This window comes from Protomyctophum bolini (genome assembly GCF_963924005.1).
Source record: "Protomyctophum bolini genome assembly, chromosome: 18".
In the NCBI taxonomy this organism is placed as follows: domain Eukaryota; kingdom Metazoa; phylum Chordata; class Actinopteri; order Myctophiformes; family Myctophidae; genus Protomyctophum; species Protomyctophum bolini.
Window position 1 is genome coordinate 38,642,549 of NC_137879.1, and position 17,922 is coordinate 38,660,470.

Below are 17,922 nucleotides of genomic sequence, written 5' to 3' on the forward strand. Positions count from 1 at the left end.
TCCACGCTTTCGACCAGTAGCAGCCACCTTGGCCCAGCCGTCCTGTTTGTGGGAGCCCCGACCACCCGCGGTCACCGGCGACGGCATGCCCGTCCCCGTCAACCGCGAATGGTGGTGGGCTCCCCGTGGTTGTGTGTGAGCTAGGCTAACGTTTGCACCGCTAGCCAGAATTGCCTCCAACTCGCCGAGCCTCCCCTCCAGCACCGCAAACAAGCTGCATTTGATGCACATGTCCGAAGCAACAAAGGCGTCAGGGCTGTAACTATACATATTGCATACGGCGCAGGAGAGAGAGCTAGAGCGAGAGGAAAGCCCGCCGGGAGGGAAGGGGTGGTGTTGGCGGAAAGCCATCACAATCGCCCGGCTGAGCCGACAGAATGAGACGCTCGCCCCGCCAAACAACCAGCCCGAGTAGCGATAAGATCGCCACAGAGTAGGATAGTTAACAGTGACAGTGTGTGTCTAAACCACAGCAGCGCAATACAATAATGTTTGGTGTTTGTCCCGTTCGTGCTGCTGACAACAAAGCTGTCAGACAGCAGACGGGCAACACAGGAAATGACGCAACAGGCTTACAGTCTCCGAAATGGGTCCGATCAGTCCCTCTCTTTCGTGTTCGGACAGGACAGTTTCCTTACCGGGTTATTCAGGAAGGGGTTAGGAAAACCAATGTAAAACGTTAAAATCAGCAATACAAAAACAATATATATATATATATATATATAAAAAAATGTAGATCTTTATTATATTTCCAAAATGTCATCTTGCAACCACATACGAAAAACCCCAAATAAACAAACACTGTATAAGAAATGCTTTACAAAAATATAAATAAATAACGTAGAGTACAACTGCTGTGTTCAAGGGCAACGCATCCGTAGCAGCAATAACGTACACAAACCGATTTCATTGCAATCGAAAACATTAAATAAAACGTATGGTTGATTGAATCAGTGCAACACATGGATTCCCTTTAAAAAGAGAATAGCAATAATTTACACAAATCTAAGGAGCACATTTAGGATCACAACTTAAGACACTAGACCATATTTACATCCCCCTCAACAAAAAAAAAGTCACGACGAGGAATCCCGTGTCCCTCCTTCGTCCAAGCGATCCATTTGTGTAAGAACGTGGCCGAAAAACCGGCTTTGTGTCTTTGGTGGCAGCAGAGCTTTGTGATTGGTCCTTAACATTTTGTACAATCATTAGAATTTGGAGGAAACCCTGTCCGTTTGAGAAGATGAGAAAATTCAACTTGACAAAACGCCAATAGATCATAGAAGCCGGTTTGGTATGTATATATATATATATATATATATATATATATATATATATATGTACACACACACACACACACACACACACACACACACACACACACACACACACACAGGTATGGGGCAAGACATCTTCCCAACCAGAGTCCATCCAGAAAGAGTCCAGGAAATAAATAAAAACTAGTGAAGGCTTCAGCTTTCAGTCGGTTGAGGAGAAACAATGAAGGTCAAAATTAGTTCACAAAAGAGTCCACAAAAAAGCCATACATGCGATTCCATCATGGAGGCAGGCAGGTCAGTCAGGAGGTGACAGCATATAGAGAGGTCTGCACTCTGCAGGGCTGTGTGCAATTAAGTTCTTCGCGGAGCCAACCGCGCGCGTTCTCACTCTTCATTACTCTTCAGCTTCGGGCGTTGTCAGCCTAATGACAAACGCCGGTACGCAGTAAAACCACGGCGTTCATTAAACTCCGAAGAGTGCACAAAAACGGAAACCGAAAAGGACCCATAGGGGGTGGGGGGGGGTGGGTCCGTTTGTGCACGCCATATGGCAAATGAACGTGGAGGAGGAGGGTTTTTACCGCGTTGCTGACGCCGGCCGGGCCACGCTCAGTTGTTGCTGGGCTCGCCGTGCACTCGGAAGCGGTACATGCACGTGTACTCCTGGTGGCCCCAGTTGGACAGCACCTGGACCTCCACCATCTGGAAGCTTCTCTCCTTCTGCTCCTGCATGGGGAGACGCGGCCAGGACGAAGCAGAGGACAGGGGCCATGGTCACGTCATGATATTTAAGTAGTGAAAATAGCTGATCTACAAGCTGCCGCTGAGCTTGTAGATCGGCTATTTTCAGTTTGGGTCTCAATTTAAAAAAAAGTTGGGGGAACCGCTGGTCTAGTACGTCACACTGAGGCCCCTTTTCCACCGGGGGATGAACCTGTTAAAGCCATGTTTGTGTGTCGCCGCTGCTTCATATATATATATATATATGCTCAATTATGCTCAATAAATATATATTCTAAATTAATTTTAAGAGTTGTCCGACTAAACTAAATCTTGTTCCCTTCTTAACGTTGTAGTCTAGTTTTAATTTGTTGACAAAATTGTCAACGTATTTAGTCGCCGAACATTTTTCACTCAAAACAACAGTGCTTTGAGGTAGAACTTACAGTCACAGCGAAGGTCTGCAGGGCCTCTCCGTCCTCTTCATAAGTGTACCTGCCCAGGAACGTCCCGTTGACCTGGTTCTCGTCATCCAGACCCTGACAAACACACAACGCAGTCCGTCAGTCAGTCATTCAGCCGTTATGGTCAAAACATACTAGTGCTACTAGAGCACGGGGCCGCGGGAGCCTTTTACGTTCTTTGCGCAAGTGAGTGTACGCTGCTCAGAAGGGTGAAATCTTCCGTCAACCGCGTATCTAGTGATCAGAATCTGGTACAGGCTTTAGTTTGCTTCGGTGTTGTTTCGGACGGAATGGAGAGTATATTTTTAGACAACACACTCATCAATCTTCAATCATGAAGCGACTTTATCCTTTTATAAAAAGATAAATAAAATGCGTAAGGATGGAATGTGGCACCGGGTCCAGCAGCAACAGCAATGCAGTGTTCTGTTCTGTGAATTAATACTGCCTCCGTGCCTCGTTTTGATAAGGCTGTGTGGTAGGATTGCTCATTTAAGAAAAATGCCTGTGAAGTTTTACTGGAGAAGGGAGAATGCATGCGTTGTGTTCCAACTCGGTTTTCAGCAGCACCAATGCGCGGAGAGAGCGAGAGAGTTGCGCCAGCAATGCGATCTTAAATGTTATGTCTCAGGTTGTATTGGTGTAAATATACTTACCAGTAAGACGCGCAAACGTGGGAAGCGAACGCAGCTGAGACCCTGCAGATCATGTCTGTCTGTGTGTCTGTCCCGCTGTTACTGTATGTGTGGACCTGGCCCCTTTTGTGCCCATATATGGAGCTGAGTGGACCTGGCCCCTTTTGTGCCCATATATGGAGCTGAGTGATTGCTGATGTAACACACTCCATATTTGGATAGCGGGACAGACACACGGACAGACAGACAGACATGATCTGCTAGGTCTCATAGTAAGTGCTCACTGCGTTCGCAATTATAAAATCCGAATGGCCCCGAATTGAAATCCGAATGGCTCGAATTGCTCGAATCCACGTGGGTTTTGGAAACGAATATCCGAATGTAATTTTTGGACAATTCTGGCAGCACTAAAACACACAGACCCACGTGAAAGAGGGAGCCCCCTGCTCTAATCTGGTTGCAGAGGGAAGAAGGCTGGTTGGACTGGCCAGCAACATGGTGCACTGGTAAATAGCAAAGATGCTTCATTTATGAAGACTAGAGCGGTGCCCGTGGTGGGGCCTCTACAGCGGTGCCCGTTGGGCCCGGCTCTACTTGGAACGATACAAGTTGGAAACGCATGCCCCTCCCAGATACAATTGCCCAAATATGGAGTCTATGCAGACGTTCTGTGTCAGCCACGCCCAAATATGGAGAGTTGGGATGTCAGAAATGGCCAGCTTGTGGAGTTCCGTGTCAGGCATGCCCAAATATGGAGTGTTGTGAGGTCAGAACCAGGCCAGCTCCATATATGGACGCTGGGCAGGGGACCGGTCAAGAGCCTGGGCACTGGGCAGAGGCCTTTTTTGCGTGGTTCTGGACAACAGTGAGTCCGACCGACTCGACACCGGGCACTGCAACCCCCCACGGTGGTGTGGAATGTGTGTGTCGAATTTGAAAATATTTCAATAAACCAGAAACATGAGGAAATGTTAGAGCTATCCAACTCAATCAACTTTAAAATTAAAATCAGACAGGAGTCGTCATGTAATGCACGGTAAGACTAGTGATTAGTATTATTGCCATCACCTGCTGGGTGAGTGAACCGTACGGTGTAACTTTACCCGACATTGAGCTGTGTATTTGTTCAACACAGCCATGCAAAATAACAATGAAAGCTACGTATGAGGCGACGGAACCTTGCCCAGCTTAGCAATGGTTGCTAAACTATTTGGATCGGCATTGGACAATCACTTTTGGTGTGGGGTTTAGCGAAGGGTCCATTAGAGGCAAAATGGTACACAAATCCTACAAAATGGTCTTCTAAGTGGCTGCTGGCATCCGAGAGCAAATCTCACGTTTACTGGTGCCAATAAAGCGGGAGTGTTGCTGGGAGAGAGCATGGTCGATGTTCCCCTGATCTGTCTGATATTTTTAGTAATATTTGTATTATCGCATGTAGTTTTACAAGTATATTTAGCTTGTATTTTTGCTATTATGACGTAGTATAACGAGGTCAACATGATCATTGTACATGAAGCCACCCCACAGGGGACAGTCGGTGTGTGTGTGTGTCGTACGTGGACAGTGAAGTCCTTGGGAGCGCCGTGTAGCTTCCCACTGGGAGCCAGGGCTTTGGGCACGTGTGTGTGTGTGTGTGTGTGTGTGTGTGTGTGTGTGTGTCGTACGTGGACAGTGAAGTCCTTGGGAGCGCTGTGCAGCCTCCCACTGGGAGCCAGGGCTTTGGGCATGTGTTCCAAGGAGAAGGCCGTGGGGATGACCCTCATGGACAGGCGGATCACCAGGTGGCCCTGGGAGCCTTTGAACGCCCAGCAGTTCCCTGGCTGAATGTCCGGCTGGAGAGGAGGAACAAAACAGAGCGTGGCATGACATCCACAACCATTTATTGACACGTGTAAGATGATTATGAGTTCCCCATTTGTTTTTTTTAACCATTATTATTATTTCAAAACATTTCAGAAAAAAAGGAAAACTCAGTATGTTTATGAAGAAATAAAATAAATCTATCTGAAAAAATGTATCTGTTTTTCTGTTGTTCCGCTGAAGATATTTAGTATAGAGTGATCGCTTTCTGAATGAATAGAAAAACAAACAAACAAACACGTAAAACACGTCCTTGACGCGAATTAACATTGCCTTTACAATTATTATAAATTCCCAGAGATAGAAATGGCATTAAACGGGGGTCCGTCGCCTAATGCATGTCAAACTGGGGGGTCCCTGAAGCACTGACCCAATGCATGTCAATCTGGGGGTCCCTGAAGCACTGACCTAATGCATGTCAAATAGGGGGGTCCCTGAAGCACTGACCTAATGCATGTCAAATAGGGGGGTCCCTGAAGCACTGACCTAATGCATGTCAAACAGGGGTCCCTGAAGCACTGACCTAATGCATGTCAAACCGGGGGTCCCTGAAGCACGTACCTGGATGACAACGCGAGGTGACTGTGTGTAGTACCACAGAGAGACTCCAAACAGACTCAGCAACGCCGTCTTCGTCTCATGCGTCTCAGAGCACCTCGTGCTCAGGATGCTGCCCCCTGCAGGCAGGCAGGCAGGCACACACACACACACACACACACACACACACACACACACACACACACACACAAACACAATATAGGTGCAGTAGAGTTACATTTACAAAATCATGGCATGTGATTTCAAGGTACAACAGGCATCACTCAGCGTGACACAGCGTCTCCACCATACAGTATATGATCGATGGCTGTAAATTATAGCCAGGCATCCCGAGTTGATCATGATCATCCGATGAAGTCTGTCTGGTGTATGACACTGGGTCCCAACCGCTGGGGGACCCATTTGAGGGTCAGACACATTTTCATGGGTTAGTCCGGTAGCAGACAGGCTTCTATTGTTTAAAGCTGGGAAATTTGGTATTATAGACTTTTTTTATTGGCCTAAAATATTGTCTATATACATACATTGATGAATCCACTTGCTGACCGGCTGTTGGTATTGGGCAATCTTTTTTATAGGGGTTTCCTGTGACCCTACCATTAACCTCCTATGGCAGGCAAAAATGTAAATTTTTCCTTTTGCTTTAAGTAGCATGTGAGCATGTCAAACTAGGGTTTTTTCATGATTCTGAATCCATTCCAAGCATTAGTTTAGCACAAAATACACTCCTAAAAGCAGCCATAGCCACAAATGTGCCCAAAATGTGCTGACCTCATCACATTTGTCATGATGTCTATGGCCGTTTTTAGCCCAAGGAGTGCATTTTGTGCAAAAAAATTGCTTGGAATGGATTCAGAATCATGAAAACCCCATAGTTTGACATGCTACTATCAGCCGGCCAGCAAGTGGATTCATGAATGTATATAGACAATATTTAGGCCAATCATTTTTTATATATATATACCAAATATCCCACTCGTCCACCTCAGCTGCTGGACTAGGTCCATTAATTTATTTTTTCTATATTTTGTTTAATTATCATAATCATTTCAAAAACTTTTCAACCCCCCCCCCCCCCCTTCTCCCAAATGTTTTTGCACATTTTGGGAAACGGTGGTCTAACTGAATTAAAACATGTGCTCTGTCTCACCTCCAGACTCCAGTGGTCTGAATGAATTAAAACATGTGCCCTGTCTCACCTCCAGACTCCAGTGGTCTGAATGAATTAAAACATGTGCCCTGTCTCACCTCCAGACTCCAGTGGTCTGAATGAATTAAAACATGTGCTCTGTCTCACCTCCAGACTCCAGTGGTCTGAATGAATTAAAACATGTGCTCTGTCTCACCTCCAGACTCCAGTGGTCTGAATGTATTAAAACATGTGCTCTGTCTCACCTCCAGACTCCAGTGGTCTGAATGAATTAAAACATGTGCTCTGTCTCACCTCCAGACTCCAGTGGTCTAACTGAATTAAAACATGTGCTCTGTCTCACCTCCAGACTCCAGTGGTCTGAATGAATTAAAACATGTGCTCTGTCTCACCTCCAGACTCCAGGGCAAAGTCTGGCATGCTGGTCCGATCCTCAGAGTACAGTCTGAGAGCATCCTTCACCATGAGCCTCACCTCCTGTGGGACGACAGCAGAGGAAGACTCCTTTAATTAACTCCTTGGAACGCCCGTTCCCATCATAGGGCATACATGGGCAACTGGCGGCCCCCGGGGGGCCACATGCGGCGCCCACCTTCACTTAACACGGCCCTCAGGTTAATATTAGAATACTGATTAAAGTATTTATTTAATTTGTTATAATTTAGTCTAAAATACTTTAAGATGCTATATCCAAAATAGCGAAAGTATCTACAAGATGAAAACGCGCCGCAGTGCCACGCATTTTGAGCCTGTAGATCGGCTATTCTATAGCTACGCAATGTGGCCCCTCTTGAGTGACTGTATAAATATAGTGGCCCTCTCCAACATCAAAGTTGCCCACCCCTGCCATAGGGGGGGGGGGGGACGGTAGATGCCGAGGGCCAGCTAAATGTGCAACATGATGTTCCGTCTGAGGCCCACAGAGACCTACTACTAGCGATGGGATCTCCTACACACAGTCTCTCCCTCTCAAAGAGTCAGCTTCGTCAAAGCCACGAGGTCCTGTTGGCCTTACCTCCTCTGTCACGGAGGTGCAGAGTTCAGAGTGTCTTGCCCTCTGCGTCTCCGGGCGTGCCTCTCCGCCCCCTCTCTCCTGCATCTGCAGCTTCACCTTCTCCTCCTCCATCTTCAGGCCGACCGTGTCCAGGATTCTCAGCTCCAGAGTGTCCAGGCTGGCCTGCAGGTAAAGTAGGCCTGATTAGTACATAATCCTAACCTGATTAACCCATTCTGACCTGAGATCAGATTCATACGAGGTTTCCACTGGACACACACTGGTCTGATTAACCCATTCTGACCTGAGATCAGATTCTAAAAATGTCAGTGGTTCTTCGATTTTTCAAAAATAGCAGACCTACAAGCTCGTAGCGCGCCACTCGGTGGCGCGCTATGAGCTTGTAGATCTGCTATTTTTCAATAGCTAAAGCATAACATGATGCTAACACCAAAATGGGTTCCCGTTCAGAATGGGTTAAGGGACCAAGAAGTCTCGAAGGGGTCCCTTGTTTTTGTCTGGGTTTTTTTTTCCTTCTTCCGCCAAACATAGCAGTTCTGGCTGAACCGTGCAGTCGGGAATATGGCAGAGGGCCATGCCAAACGGTGATGATGCGAAGCCCACAACCATTGGCCAGAGGGTGGCGCTATAGCACTCAATTGAAAATGCAAACTTTGACCACGCATACGTAGCTCAAGAGATAAAACTTTGATTCACACATGCGTCTCCTCATGCCAAACAAGAATTATATAAAAACAGTTCAAATCTATCTCCTCCCAGGATCTTTGTTCAAAACTTCCACGGCACAAAAGGCATGGAATACGGAAGTGTATATTACAGGAAAACTCCCGTTAAACTTTCCAACAAACTCCGGTAAACTCCCGAATTGTACCATCACACCTGTATATTACCGTATATTAACTGTATATGCTGCTAAACTTGAGGTTTACGGGCAAAATACAGTGCCCGTAATTGCCCGTTAACTCTTCTTTTCACGCAGTGTTCTACACGTGAACTTTGGACCTATACGGACAGAAAAAAATCGTAGTACATCTTTTTAAGTGAGAAAATTAAGTTTTTATGAGCCAATGAAAATTGCTGTTTTGTGAAAAATCTTCTTCTGCCCCTAATACATACATGCAGTGTCATATGCTTATGCAACTAGAGGGTCATGCCAAATAGCACTGAAAGCAGTCTTACTCCAATTGGTCAAAGGGGGGCGCTATGGCAATTTATTGAAACCAAATCCTTTGAGCAGTCAGAACTCATGCTTTGTTTGCCCAAAAGTCATGGCATTAGTTTCCACATGTTCCTTGACTCATGAGGAACACAGCTGTTATTTTGACCAGTAAGCTCCGCCCTCAGACTTTCCGTCATTCTAAGCAATTTACAAAATGCTTATACCCGATTTTCTGCCTGGATTTTTGAGCGATTTGCGTGAAACGTTCTACACACAATCTATGAACCATTATCTGAAATCCCAGTTGAAGAAAAGTTTGTACGTGAAAACATGAACAGCGAGCACACTGTAGTAATCCACAATGACAAAGACAGGACACACATAATTGTCATCAAAAACGCTGAATGATTTTGCCGTTAACAATAGAAGAACTAATTGTGTCCAGTTAGCTCGGTAGGTAGAGCTCTTGCGTTTGGAACACAAGTTCATGGGCCGGCCTAGGTTGCTAATACATCGCCTGTCGACCTACTGTACATCCATCAATAAAGGCATAAAGCCCCCAAAAACCTACCCGCAGGTCATCCGGGGTGACGTAGCGCTCCGCCAGCCACTGTAGGAGGGAGTCGCGGGGCAGCGCCTGCCGGGACTGGAGGTCCGGAGCCTCCGTAGACGCCTCCTCCTCCTCCCGTCCCGCGGCGGCCGGGGTCAGCTGGTTGCCGTAGAACAAGACGCGCAGCTCCTCGCGGACCTGCGCCTCGACCCGGGCTGAAATCTGTCCAATAGGGAGACGATAATAAACATACAGTACAGTATATAGATAGATAGAATGAAAGATATACCCTTCTCTATTTTTCCATTTTCCTCATGTATTTTTTGAGTGGTGCAACCACTCCAAGGAACGGCAATGTCCGTGTCCCTGTGTGTCCGCCTATGTGACGTTAATGAGCACCAGTGGTATCTGAGTACCAGTAGGGGCGCTGTTGTGCCAGCAACAGAGAGAGAGAGAGTGCTGCATTGTTGCCTGCTAATATGAGAGAGAGAGAGAGAGAGAGAGAGAGAGAGAGAGACACACACACACGGGTGTGATTTTTTTATCATAAACTTTAGTTTTTTGTTTTCTTTCCCTAGTTTAGAATTTATTATTATTAATTAATAAAATTATTATTTTCCTGTTTTGTTCGTGTTAGGTTTCTGGTATCGGTATTTGCATTATATATATATATATAATCTTTATTTCAGACAATAGTCCATATCACATAAGAACAACGTACAAAAAACCAAAAAGACAAACAACATTACATTGTCCTTTGCCTAATTGCCTCGTCACAAAAGCAAAATGAAAAAATAAAAGCATATGAAATGATTCATATTAAATAATAGACGAGGAAGGGCAATGAAATACACACAGCTACACACACACACACACACAGTCCATCTCTCACCGTTTCCTGCATGTCTTCCTGGTGTTCACAGCGCTCCTGGGACCCCCGGAGCCCTTGCAGGTCCTGCCTGACGTCCTCCAGAGTCGACTTCAGCCCGTCAACTTCTGCCAGCAAAGCATCGTGGGAATCGCGGTCCACACCCACACTGAAAAAGATAATTAATAATAATAAAAATAAAAAAATCTATCAAAACTTACTTTTCAGGATCCAAAAAAACAAAACAAAAGTAGCAGATCCACAAGTTCAAAAACAATGTCAAAAACGCAAAAACAATATGTCTATATGGAAATAAGAGGTTTTCTGCAGCCTAACCGCAACGATATGCGTTTTTGTACGAGAGACGAGTGTCTCTGCATTACTCAGTGTAAGATCATCCATTTGGCCCACCTGACTGGGAGCGTTGAGGCAGACGGTGCCACGGTTGTAGCGATGGCCTCTTCTTGTCTCCTCTGAAACTCCTGCAGACGAACCAAGGCAAACCGTGTTCAACTGACCAGACGAACCAAGGCAAACCGTGTTCAACTGACCAGACGAACCAAGGCAAACCGTGTTCAACTGACCAGACGAACCAAGGCAAACCGTGTTCAACTGACCAGACGAACCAAGGCAAACCGTGTTCAACTGACCAGACGAACCAAGGCAAACCGTGTTCAACTGACCAGACGAACCAAGGAAAACCGTGTTCAACTGACCAGACGAACCAAGGCAAACCGTGTTCAACTGACCAGGACAATGAACTATGACGCCATGTTTGTGCACAGTCTAGATCAGTGTGGTTCCCAAACCTTTTAGCCCGTCGCCCCAAAAGAGAGATTAGACGTTTGCCCCCGGGACGCAATACTAGTGAAAATAGCCGATCTACAAGCTCACAACGTATCGCTATTTTCACAAATTTATGGAATTTCTAAGAATTATTATATTTCTCCATGAAATGACTGAACAATTCTTTGAATTTAGTTTTCAATTCATGAACATTTTTGCTTTTGTTTTTGGGAAAGTGTTTTGAAATAATTGTAGGAAACAAAAAAATAAGGGACCCATCAAATAAGTTATGCGACCTACAAATGGGTCCCGGCCCAGTGTTTGGGAAACCAGTGATCTATATGATAATATAACTAATCATGTACTAATTTCACAGAATGTTCCCTCCAGAATAGGGCCTATAGGGCTGTATTTTGCGTGTCTTAAGTACCAGGTCTTATTCCCTAACTTGAGTAAACTAAAGACCTGGAGGCGTGATCAATGCTCTTTGGCCACTCAGAATAGCCAAATGGCATTGACCACGCCTCCAGGTCTTTAGTTTACTCAAGTTAGGGAATAAGACCTGGTACTTAAGACACGCAAAATACAGCCCATAGTGTTCAAGTGTTTAATGGCATGGCATGCAACAAGATTAACATCTAGCATTTCTGAATGAAGTATTCCCCCCCCAAAATAATGAATAAATAAATGCGAACCTCCGTCTTCACAGTCAGTGACTTTATGAGGAGTTCCAGCTCAGCCAGATGAGATGCTTGTTTCTCCTGCTGCAACACATACTGCTGCTGGGTCTAGACACACACACACACACACACACACACACACACACACACACACAGGAACTGTCGTTGGATTTGGGAGTGTTGGTGCCATTAAACATCTCGACTCCCTAATACCCCAAACTCAAAACCAACCTAAAAAAAAACCATGGCCCCACCTTAACGGATATTAAACTCCTCCAAACCTGTTCCCGGCTCTGCCCCTCCTCCTCCAGCTGCCTCCGGAGTCCGTCCAGTCGGTGGTCCAGCAGGCCGGAGACCCAGGGCTCCAGGGCGGGCCTGGACCCGCTGTGGTCCTCATGGACCCGTCGCTGGAGCTCCTGGAAGAGCGCCGCCGCGTCCCCGTGCCTCCGCTCCTCCTGCCGCGCGCCCGCCTCCGCCCGCTGCCACAGCTGGGAGACGCTCTGCTCCAGGCGCAGCAGGCGCCCCGAGGAGTCGCCCGAGGACGTCGCGCCGCCTTCTCCTTCTCCTTCCTGTGAGTGAGGGGAACAGAGCCGCTGCTTCTCAAAACGTGCCAAGGAAACGGTCCTTCATATTCAAATTCATCAAAACATTTGATGACGTGGTCAAAACCGTAGAGCCCCGTCCCGTCCCGTCCCGTCGACAGCAGGGATAAAGCTGCAAGTCGTAACGTTGATGTCCTACTCTGGAGTCAAACCGTAGATTAATGAGCTTCGTGCAATACCGCTTATCAGCCAGTAGGTGTCCTCCTATACCCACGCACAAGATCCAAATGTCTCCAGTAGGGAGAGCACTGAGCTCAAACCATTGCAGATAGTACCAGTAGTCATATTGTGTTGACATACTCGACCATACTGGTTGGTTAAACATTGCAATAACGTTTTATTCATTCAAATAACTTGTGGACTGCAGAATTAAAGCCTTAGCATATTTATATTGACTGCGATTGGTTACCGTGTCCAGGAAAAAACACTGGGTCAGTCCAGACTCCAGAGCCATCTAATAGAAGAGTTACAGGGACAGAAAGAGAGCCTGGAGGAGGACAAGCTGGAGTTTGAAATACATGGTTTTCAACGGGGGGCGGCGCAAACAATTTTAAGGCGGTGGCTCAGGGGTAGAGTGCCTGGATGGGAACCGCAAGGTTGCCAGTTCGAACCCGGTCTCCCCCAGAGTTACTGTCGAAGTGTCCTTGAGCAAGACACTGAACCCCTAATTGCTCCCGATGTGCTGGTTGGTGCCTTGCATGGTTTCCGCTGCCATCGGTGTATGAATGGGTGAATGTAATGCACAATCTATGTAAAGCGCCTTGGATAAAGGCGCTATATAAATGCACCATTTACCATTTAAGGCATGTGTGCAACATGCCAACTGTTTTAAAGTATTGTACAGTGACAACTAAAGCCTCCGCAATGTTTATGTTGTACTATCACTGCAAAACAATCAAAAAATAAATGGATTCAAGATCATTAAATCTGGGCTGTTTTTCTGCCTATACTTCCGGTCCAGGACTTGTCCCCATTCTCAATAGAAGTCTATGTAGGAGAGGCCGCCATTGGACTGAAGCCCCATGAAGGGAACAGAGTTTGCGTAACTCTGTCTTACTCTATGGCTCTGGGTCAGCCCTAGTCCAACACTTTAGTACTTGATTTCTGGTGGAATGATGCTTGATGGAAAGAGTCATGGATGGGGTTGTACAGTAAGTTTGCCTTGGCCTTTACAGTGAGTGAACAGCCTAGACTTGTCAGAACACCGTTTTTAACCCATATAGACCTGAGGAAGATTCTACACAAATGTCTTCTAAATCCTGACAGTTTTCTGAAAAACCTACGTTTCTATGTCAGTGGTGCTCAAACATTTTCATGTCAAGGACCCCCAAAAATTATATGTAATTGGCCACCGTGTCCCATCTGAAAATATGTTGTTCCAGGGACCCCCTCCCCTAGAAGCAAAGATTTGAGTTAAAAAACGTTTGCTCTGAAAGAATATATATATTCAAAGCTTTGAGCCACATTTTCACGATTTTTCCAAAAAATAGCAGATCTACAAGCTTGTAGGTCTGCTATTTTTCAACAGCTAAAGCATAACATGATGCTTAAAACACCAAAAGGGGTTCCGTCTAGAATGGGTTAAACTAGGAAATGACGTGGTGGATCTTAGGGCCGATTCATACTCCTATTTTACCGCTGTTTCGGCGCTGTAGTGCCGAAATGATTTCAGTAGCACCGAAGAGACGATTTTAGGACGGTATCCGCCCCCCCCCCCCCCCCCCCCCGAACCTCAAATGACGTCACATTGTAGGCTCTACAGAGCCGAACCGACTTTTATTCGGCTCTAAAAAAAAAGGAGTATGAATCGGCCCTTAGGATCCGATGTGGACGTCGGTCATCCATGTCTGACATAGAACCACATATTTGGGCAAGGTTTCCCAATCCATGTCTGACATAGAGCCTCATATTTGGGCACGGTTTCCCCATAGTCTTCCATTAGTGTAAAATGGTGTAAAATGTGAAAAAATAAAACATAGTGGAGGTACTTCATTATGTTTTAGTCGCTAAGGTTTGATGTTGGATACCAATTCTCCCTCTGTCATTTCCTTATATTTCCAGTTCATTTAAATAATGTCATGCACATTTGTCCAGGGCATGGCCTATACTGCAGGCCTAGTCGGCTAGATTTAGAAGACATTTTGATGCTGGTTGCAACTGAAACGATCGGTTATTTATACGGAGAAATCCCGTTATTTAGCATGCATCTCAATCATAGACTGTAAAAAATATGGACAAAGCGTTCCGCGGGTCTAACGTGAACGTAAAATGAAGCCTCTCTCTATGTGTCAGTCCTTGCCATGGAGGCAGCCATCTTTCTATATCCGGGCCCAGGCCCAGCTGGCCCATTGGCTGGCCCAGACAACGAGGCGGGACTTCCCCCCTTCTTCTTCGTTGGTTTTTATTTTGACTCGAGTGGGTGGGGGATCCCGTTCATAGACTGTAATGGTAGCCACGCCCCTCAGAACATGCGCGACTTTATGGTCATTTTTTTTATACATGAATATTATGACATTAGAAATGAGACTTTAAACTAGTGACTGGAAGCAAAAAGTATTCATGACCATGTTTATTAAGGTAATACAGTCTAGGTGAAGTTGGGCCCAAATACATGGACTTCTATGGGGCTATGGGTTTTTCTGGGTCCAGTGATAGCGCCACAACAGGCCATTATATGAACTCCTTAGTGGCTTCACAAAATATCTGTCTGACTGCCCCCCTGATCTCAATGGGTGAGGAGGACAGCTTGCCCTCATGTCTCCTCGCTGCTAACGTGCCTATTGGACAAGGACGGGTTGGGGAGGGACTTGGCGAAGGGATAATTCTCACTGTGATGTGATGAAGTCAAAACATTCTTCATCTCAGGCTTTAGCATCATTATAGCAGCTAAATGGTTTAGATGCTGCAACAACATGCCACCGAACCAAACCAGTCAAACTAGAGTAGGATGTCCTTGTTTTGCCTCGTAGGTCATCACCGGTGTTTTGAATTGGCATCGACAGTGGGACGCCCCAAACATGCAAATGTTTGGAACAACACACCCACAGTGTTTATTTCATAAGACTAAAACTATGACGAGAAAAATGTTCGGCAACTACCTTTTTTTTTTGTTCACTGACCAAAACTAAATAAGAGACTGAAGCTATGAAATGAGACTATAGTACAGAAGAGATCCAGTAGACCGCTCATTCTATGTTTGGTAGTGTGCAGGTAACCCGACGCTGCCAGATCCAAGAAGCTTTGCTACACATGTTTGTTTCACAGCTTATTGGGATCTGGGATCTCGGGAGGCAATTCGATGACGGGGCTGTTTATTTTTTTCAAGATACTTGGTAGACGATTGGATGGGACCGTCTGTCTATCACCGTGTGGGCGTGCAAACACAACCAATCATATTGACGTGTCTATATAGCGTCACATCCGGTTTCGCACATGTCCCGCCCTTAGCTCACGCTGATTGGTTCAAACCACGAGTGGTTCGGCGTTAGCACAACTCCCTGAAGAGATCCCAGATGGTTGCGGTGTTGGGGAACATGGTTACCCAATACCGCCCCCAGCTGGCAGAGTCAGGTTAGTGTGCAGGTGTCCCTTTCCCCAGATAGTCAGCATGTCACGCTGCGGCGGCACGCTGTGATGTTGTGGAACAACGGCTATTTTCGGCACAACGCCGTCGCGGGCCGGCCGAAATACATTTTAGTCGACTAAATCAACTGTAGATTTAAATAGAATTTTTATTCAAAAGACTATGTGTAGTAGAACTACATCAACATTTGCTGTCACACACACACACACACACACACCTGTGAGTGAGCCATGGTAGGAGGGGGGAGGTGAGGCGTCTGTACGTCCGAGGCGGTCTCGTGGACGATGCCGTCAGGGGGCGAGCTGGAGGACCACAGGGACGAGGACAGGCTGGACGAGGACAGGACTGTCCCCCACTGGGTGACGTTGACAGCAGGCAGGGCGGACAGCAGAGCATCCGGACCACACAGGCACCACCACAGGCCTGAGGAAGACAGACGGGACATTCAAATACTATGTAAATCACTGGAACTAGCATGGAAAGGGGGGGGTGCATTCAATTACATTTCCCATGAAAAGGAGGTGTCGTTCTCTGCCGGCGTTTACTCCTTTTTTATTTTTATTTTGTAACCCATTTGTGTCACCGAGCCAATTGTCTAATGTAATCCAGGGCGCTACACTCACTCTGCCAACCTGGGGAGAGCAACGGACTGACCTCATGCTTCCTTCTATGCATGAGAAGTGCATATGATATAACAGGGGGGAGTTTCCCTGGTAGCCGGAGAACTCGCCAGTTTACCAACTCCGTTTAGTGCATTTTAGTTTTACTTCACCTTCATTTAAATTGCATTGAATTGAGAGAGAGAGAGAGGATAGTTGTTTAGAGTTTACACTAGAGAAAGTACCACGGTGGCACAGTTGGTAGTGCTGTCGCCTCACAGCTAGAAGGTCTTAGGTTCGATTTTCAGTGCCCATACCCAAGGCGGGGTTGGCGAAAGGGCCTTTCTGTGTGGAGTTTGCATGTTCTCCCCGTGTCCCCTAGGGTAGGTACCCACACATGTTCTCCCTGTTTCCCCTAGGGTAGGTACCCACACATGTTCTCCCCGTGTCCCCTATAGGGTAGGTACCCTCACAAAAAACATGCAGTAATCCTGGTCTCTAAAACTACCTCCCCCTGGCCAGCCGGGGCGCCTGATGGAGGGGAAAGGAACTGATCGGAATAACGTGTTCCTTCCACGCTCTACGTCCGGGCCGGGGAAACTCTCCGTCAGGTGAAATGAAGCAGCTTAGACTCCTCATGCATAGAAGGAAGCATGAGGTTAGTCCGCTGCCCCCCCCCCCACCCACAGGTTAGTGTAGCGCCCAGGATTACATGATTAGATCATTTACACTGCGTGGGGGAAAAAATGGGTTACAAAATCGTGGGATAGTAAAAAAACGAAACAAGTCAAAATGATGGCCCGACACCTCTCTAGTCTACAGTCACTCACCACACAGGAGCAGAGGGGTGACGACCAGGAGGAGGGGCAGCAGCTTTGCAAGGCTCCTGGTGGAATATGGACACAAGATGAGACAGACAGACAGACAGACATGGCCAAAGCATTTACGGGGGTCCCCAGTCGATAACGTTGCCCTATAGAGCGCCGCAGTCCCTCCCCCTTTCAGAAAAAACGAGTGGCCCAGGAAATGGACTTCTTATTTAATTTATTTAAAGACTGTTACGCCGCGGACAAAGCCAACTCGGAGCGTGACAAATCATGACAATGAACACAATGTTTTGGGCCGATTATTGTGTTCTTCGTAAAATCAACGCCCTATTCGATCATCCAACAACGTCACACACACACACACACACACACGAGAAAAGCAGAAAAAGTAGCAGCTCCACAAGCTCGAAACGCAGCGCCAATGCGACACGCTCTGAACTTCCGGATCCGTTATTTTCGTCTGCGATAATATGGTCGGAATAGTGAAGCCATGGTCGAAAGTGGTTAACAAGTGTGTGACAGTGTGTGTAAACCAAGACAACGAGTCGCACAGTAAAACGAGAGCGTTTATTTGATCGCGCTC

General features: G+C 46.6%; 1 protein-coding gene across 1 annotated transcript in view; it reads right to left on the bottom strand.

Moving 5' to 3' along the window:
- Positions 1-707: 707 nt before the first annotated feature.
- The window catches only part of sun1a (Sad1 and UNC84 domain containing 1a), a 38,307-nt gene continuing 21,092 nt past the window's right edge, over positions 708-17,922 (bottom strand). Inside the window, exons 9-21 of the mRNA XM_080788702.1 lie at positions 17,343-17,398; positions 16,131-16,336; positions 12,010-12,297; positions 11,744-11,836; positions 10,674-10,744; positions 10,287-10,431; positions 9,416-9,616; positions 7,686-7,847; positions 7,063-7,147; positions 5,524-5,639; positions 4,767-4,934; positions 2,447-2,539; positions 708-2,006 (exon numbers count right to left, since the gene is read on the bottom strand). Coding sequence (XP_080644828.1) covers positions 1,890-2,006; positions 2,447-2,539; positions 4,767-4,934; positions 5,524-5,639; positions 7,063-7,147; positions 7,686-7,847; positions 9,416-9,616; positions 10,287-10,431; positions 10,674-10,744; positions 11,744-11,836; positions 12,010-12,297; positions 16,131-16,336; positions 17,343-17,398 — 1,801 coding nt within the window. The 3' untranslated portion in view covers positions 708-1,889. The remainder of the gene's footprint in view (positions 2,007-2,446; positions 2,540-4,766; positions 4,935-5,523; positions 5,640-7,062; positions 7,148-7,685; positions 7,848-9,415; positions 9,617-10,286; positions 10,432-10,673; positions 10,745-11,743; positions 11,837-12,009; positions 12,298-16,130; positions 16,337-17,342; positions 17,399-17,922) is intronic.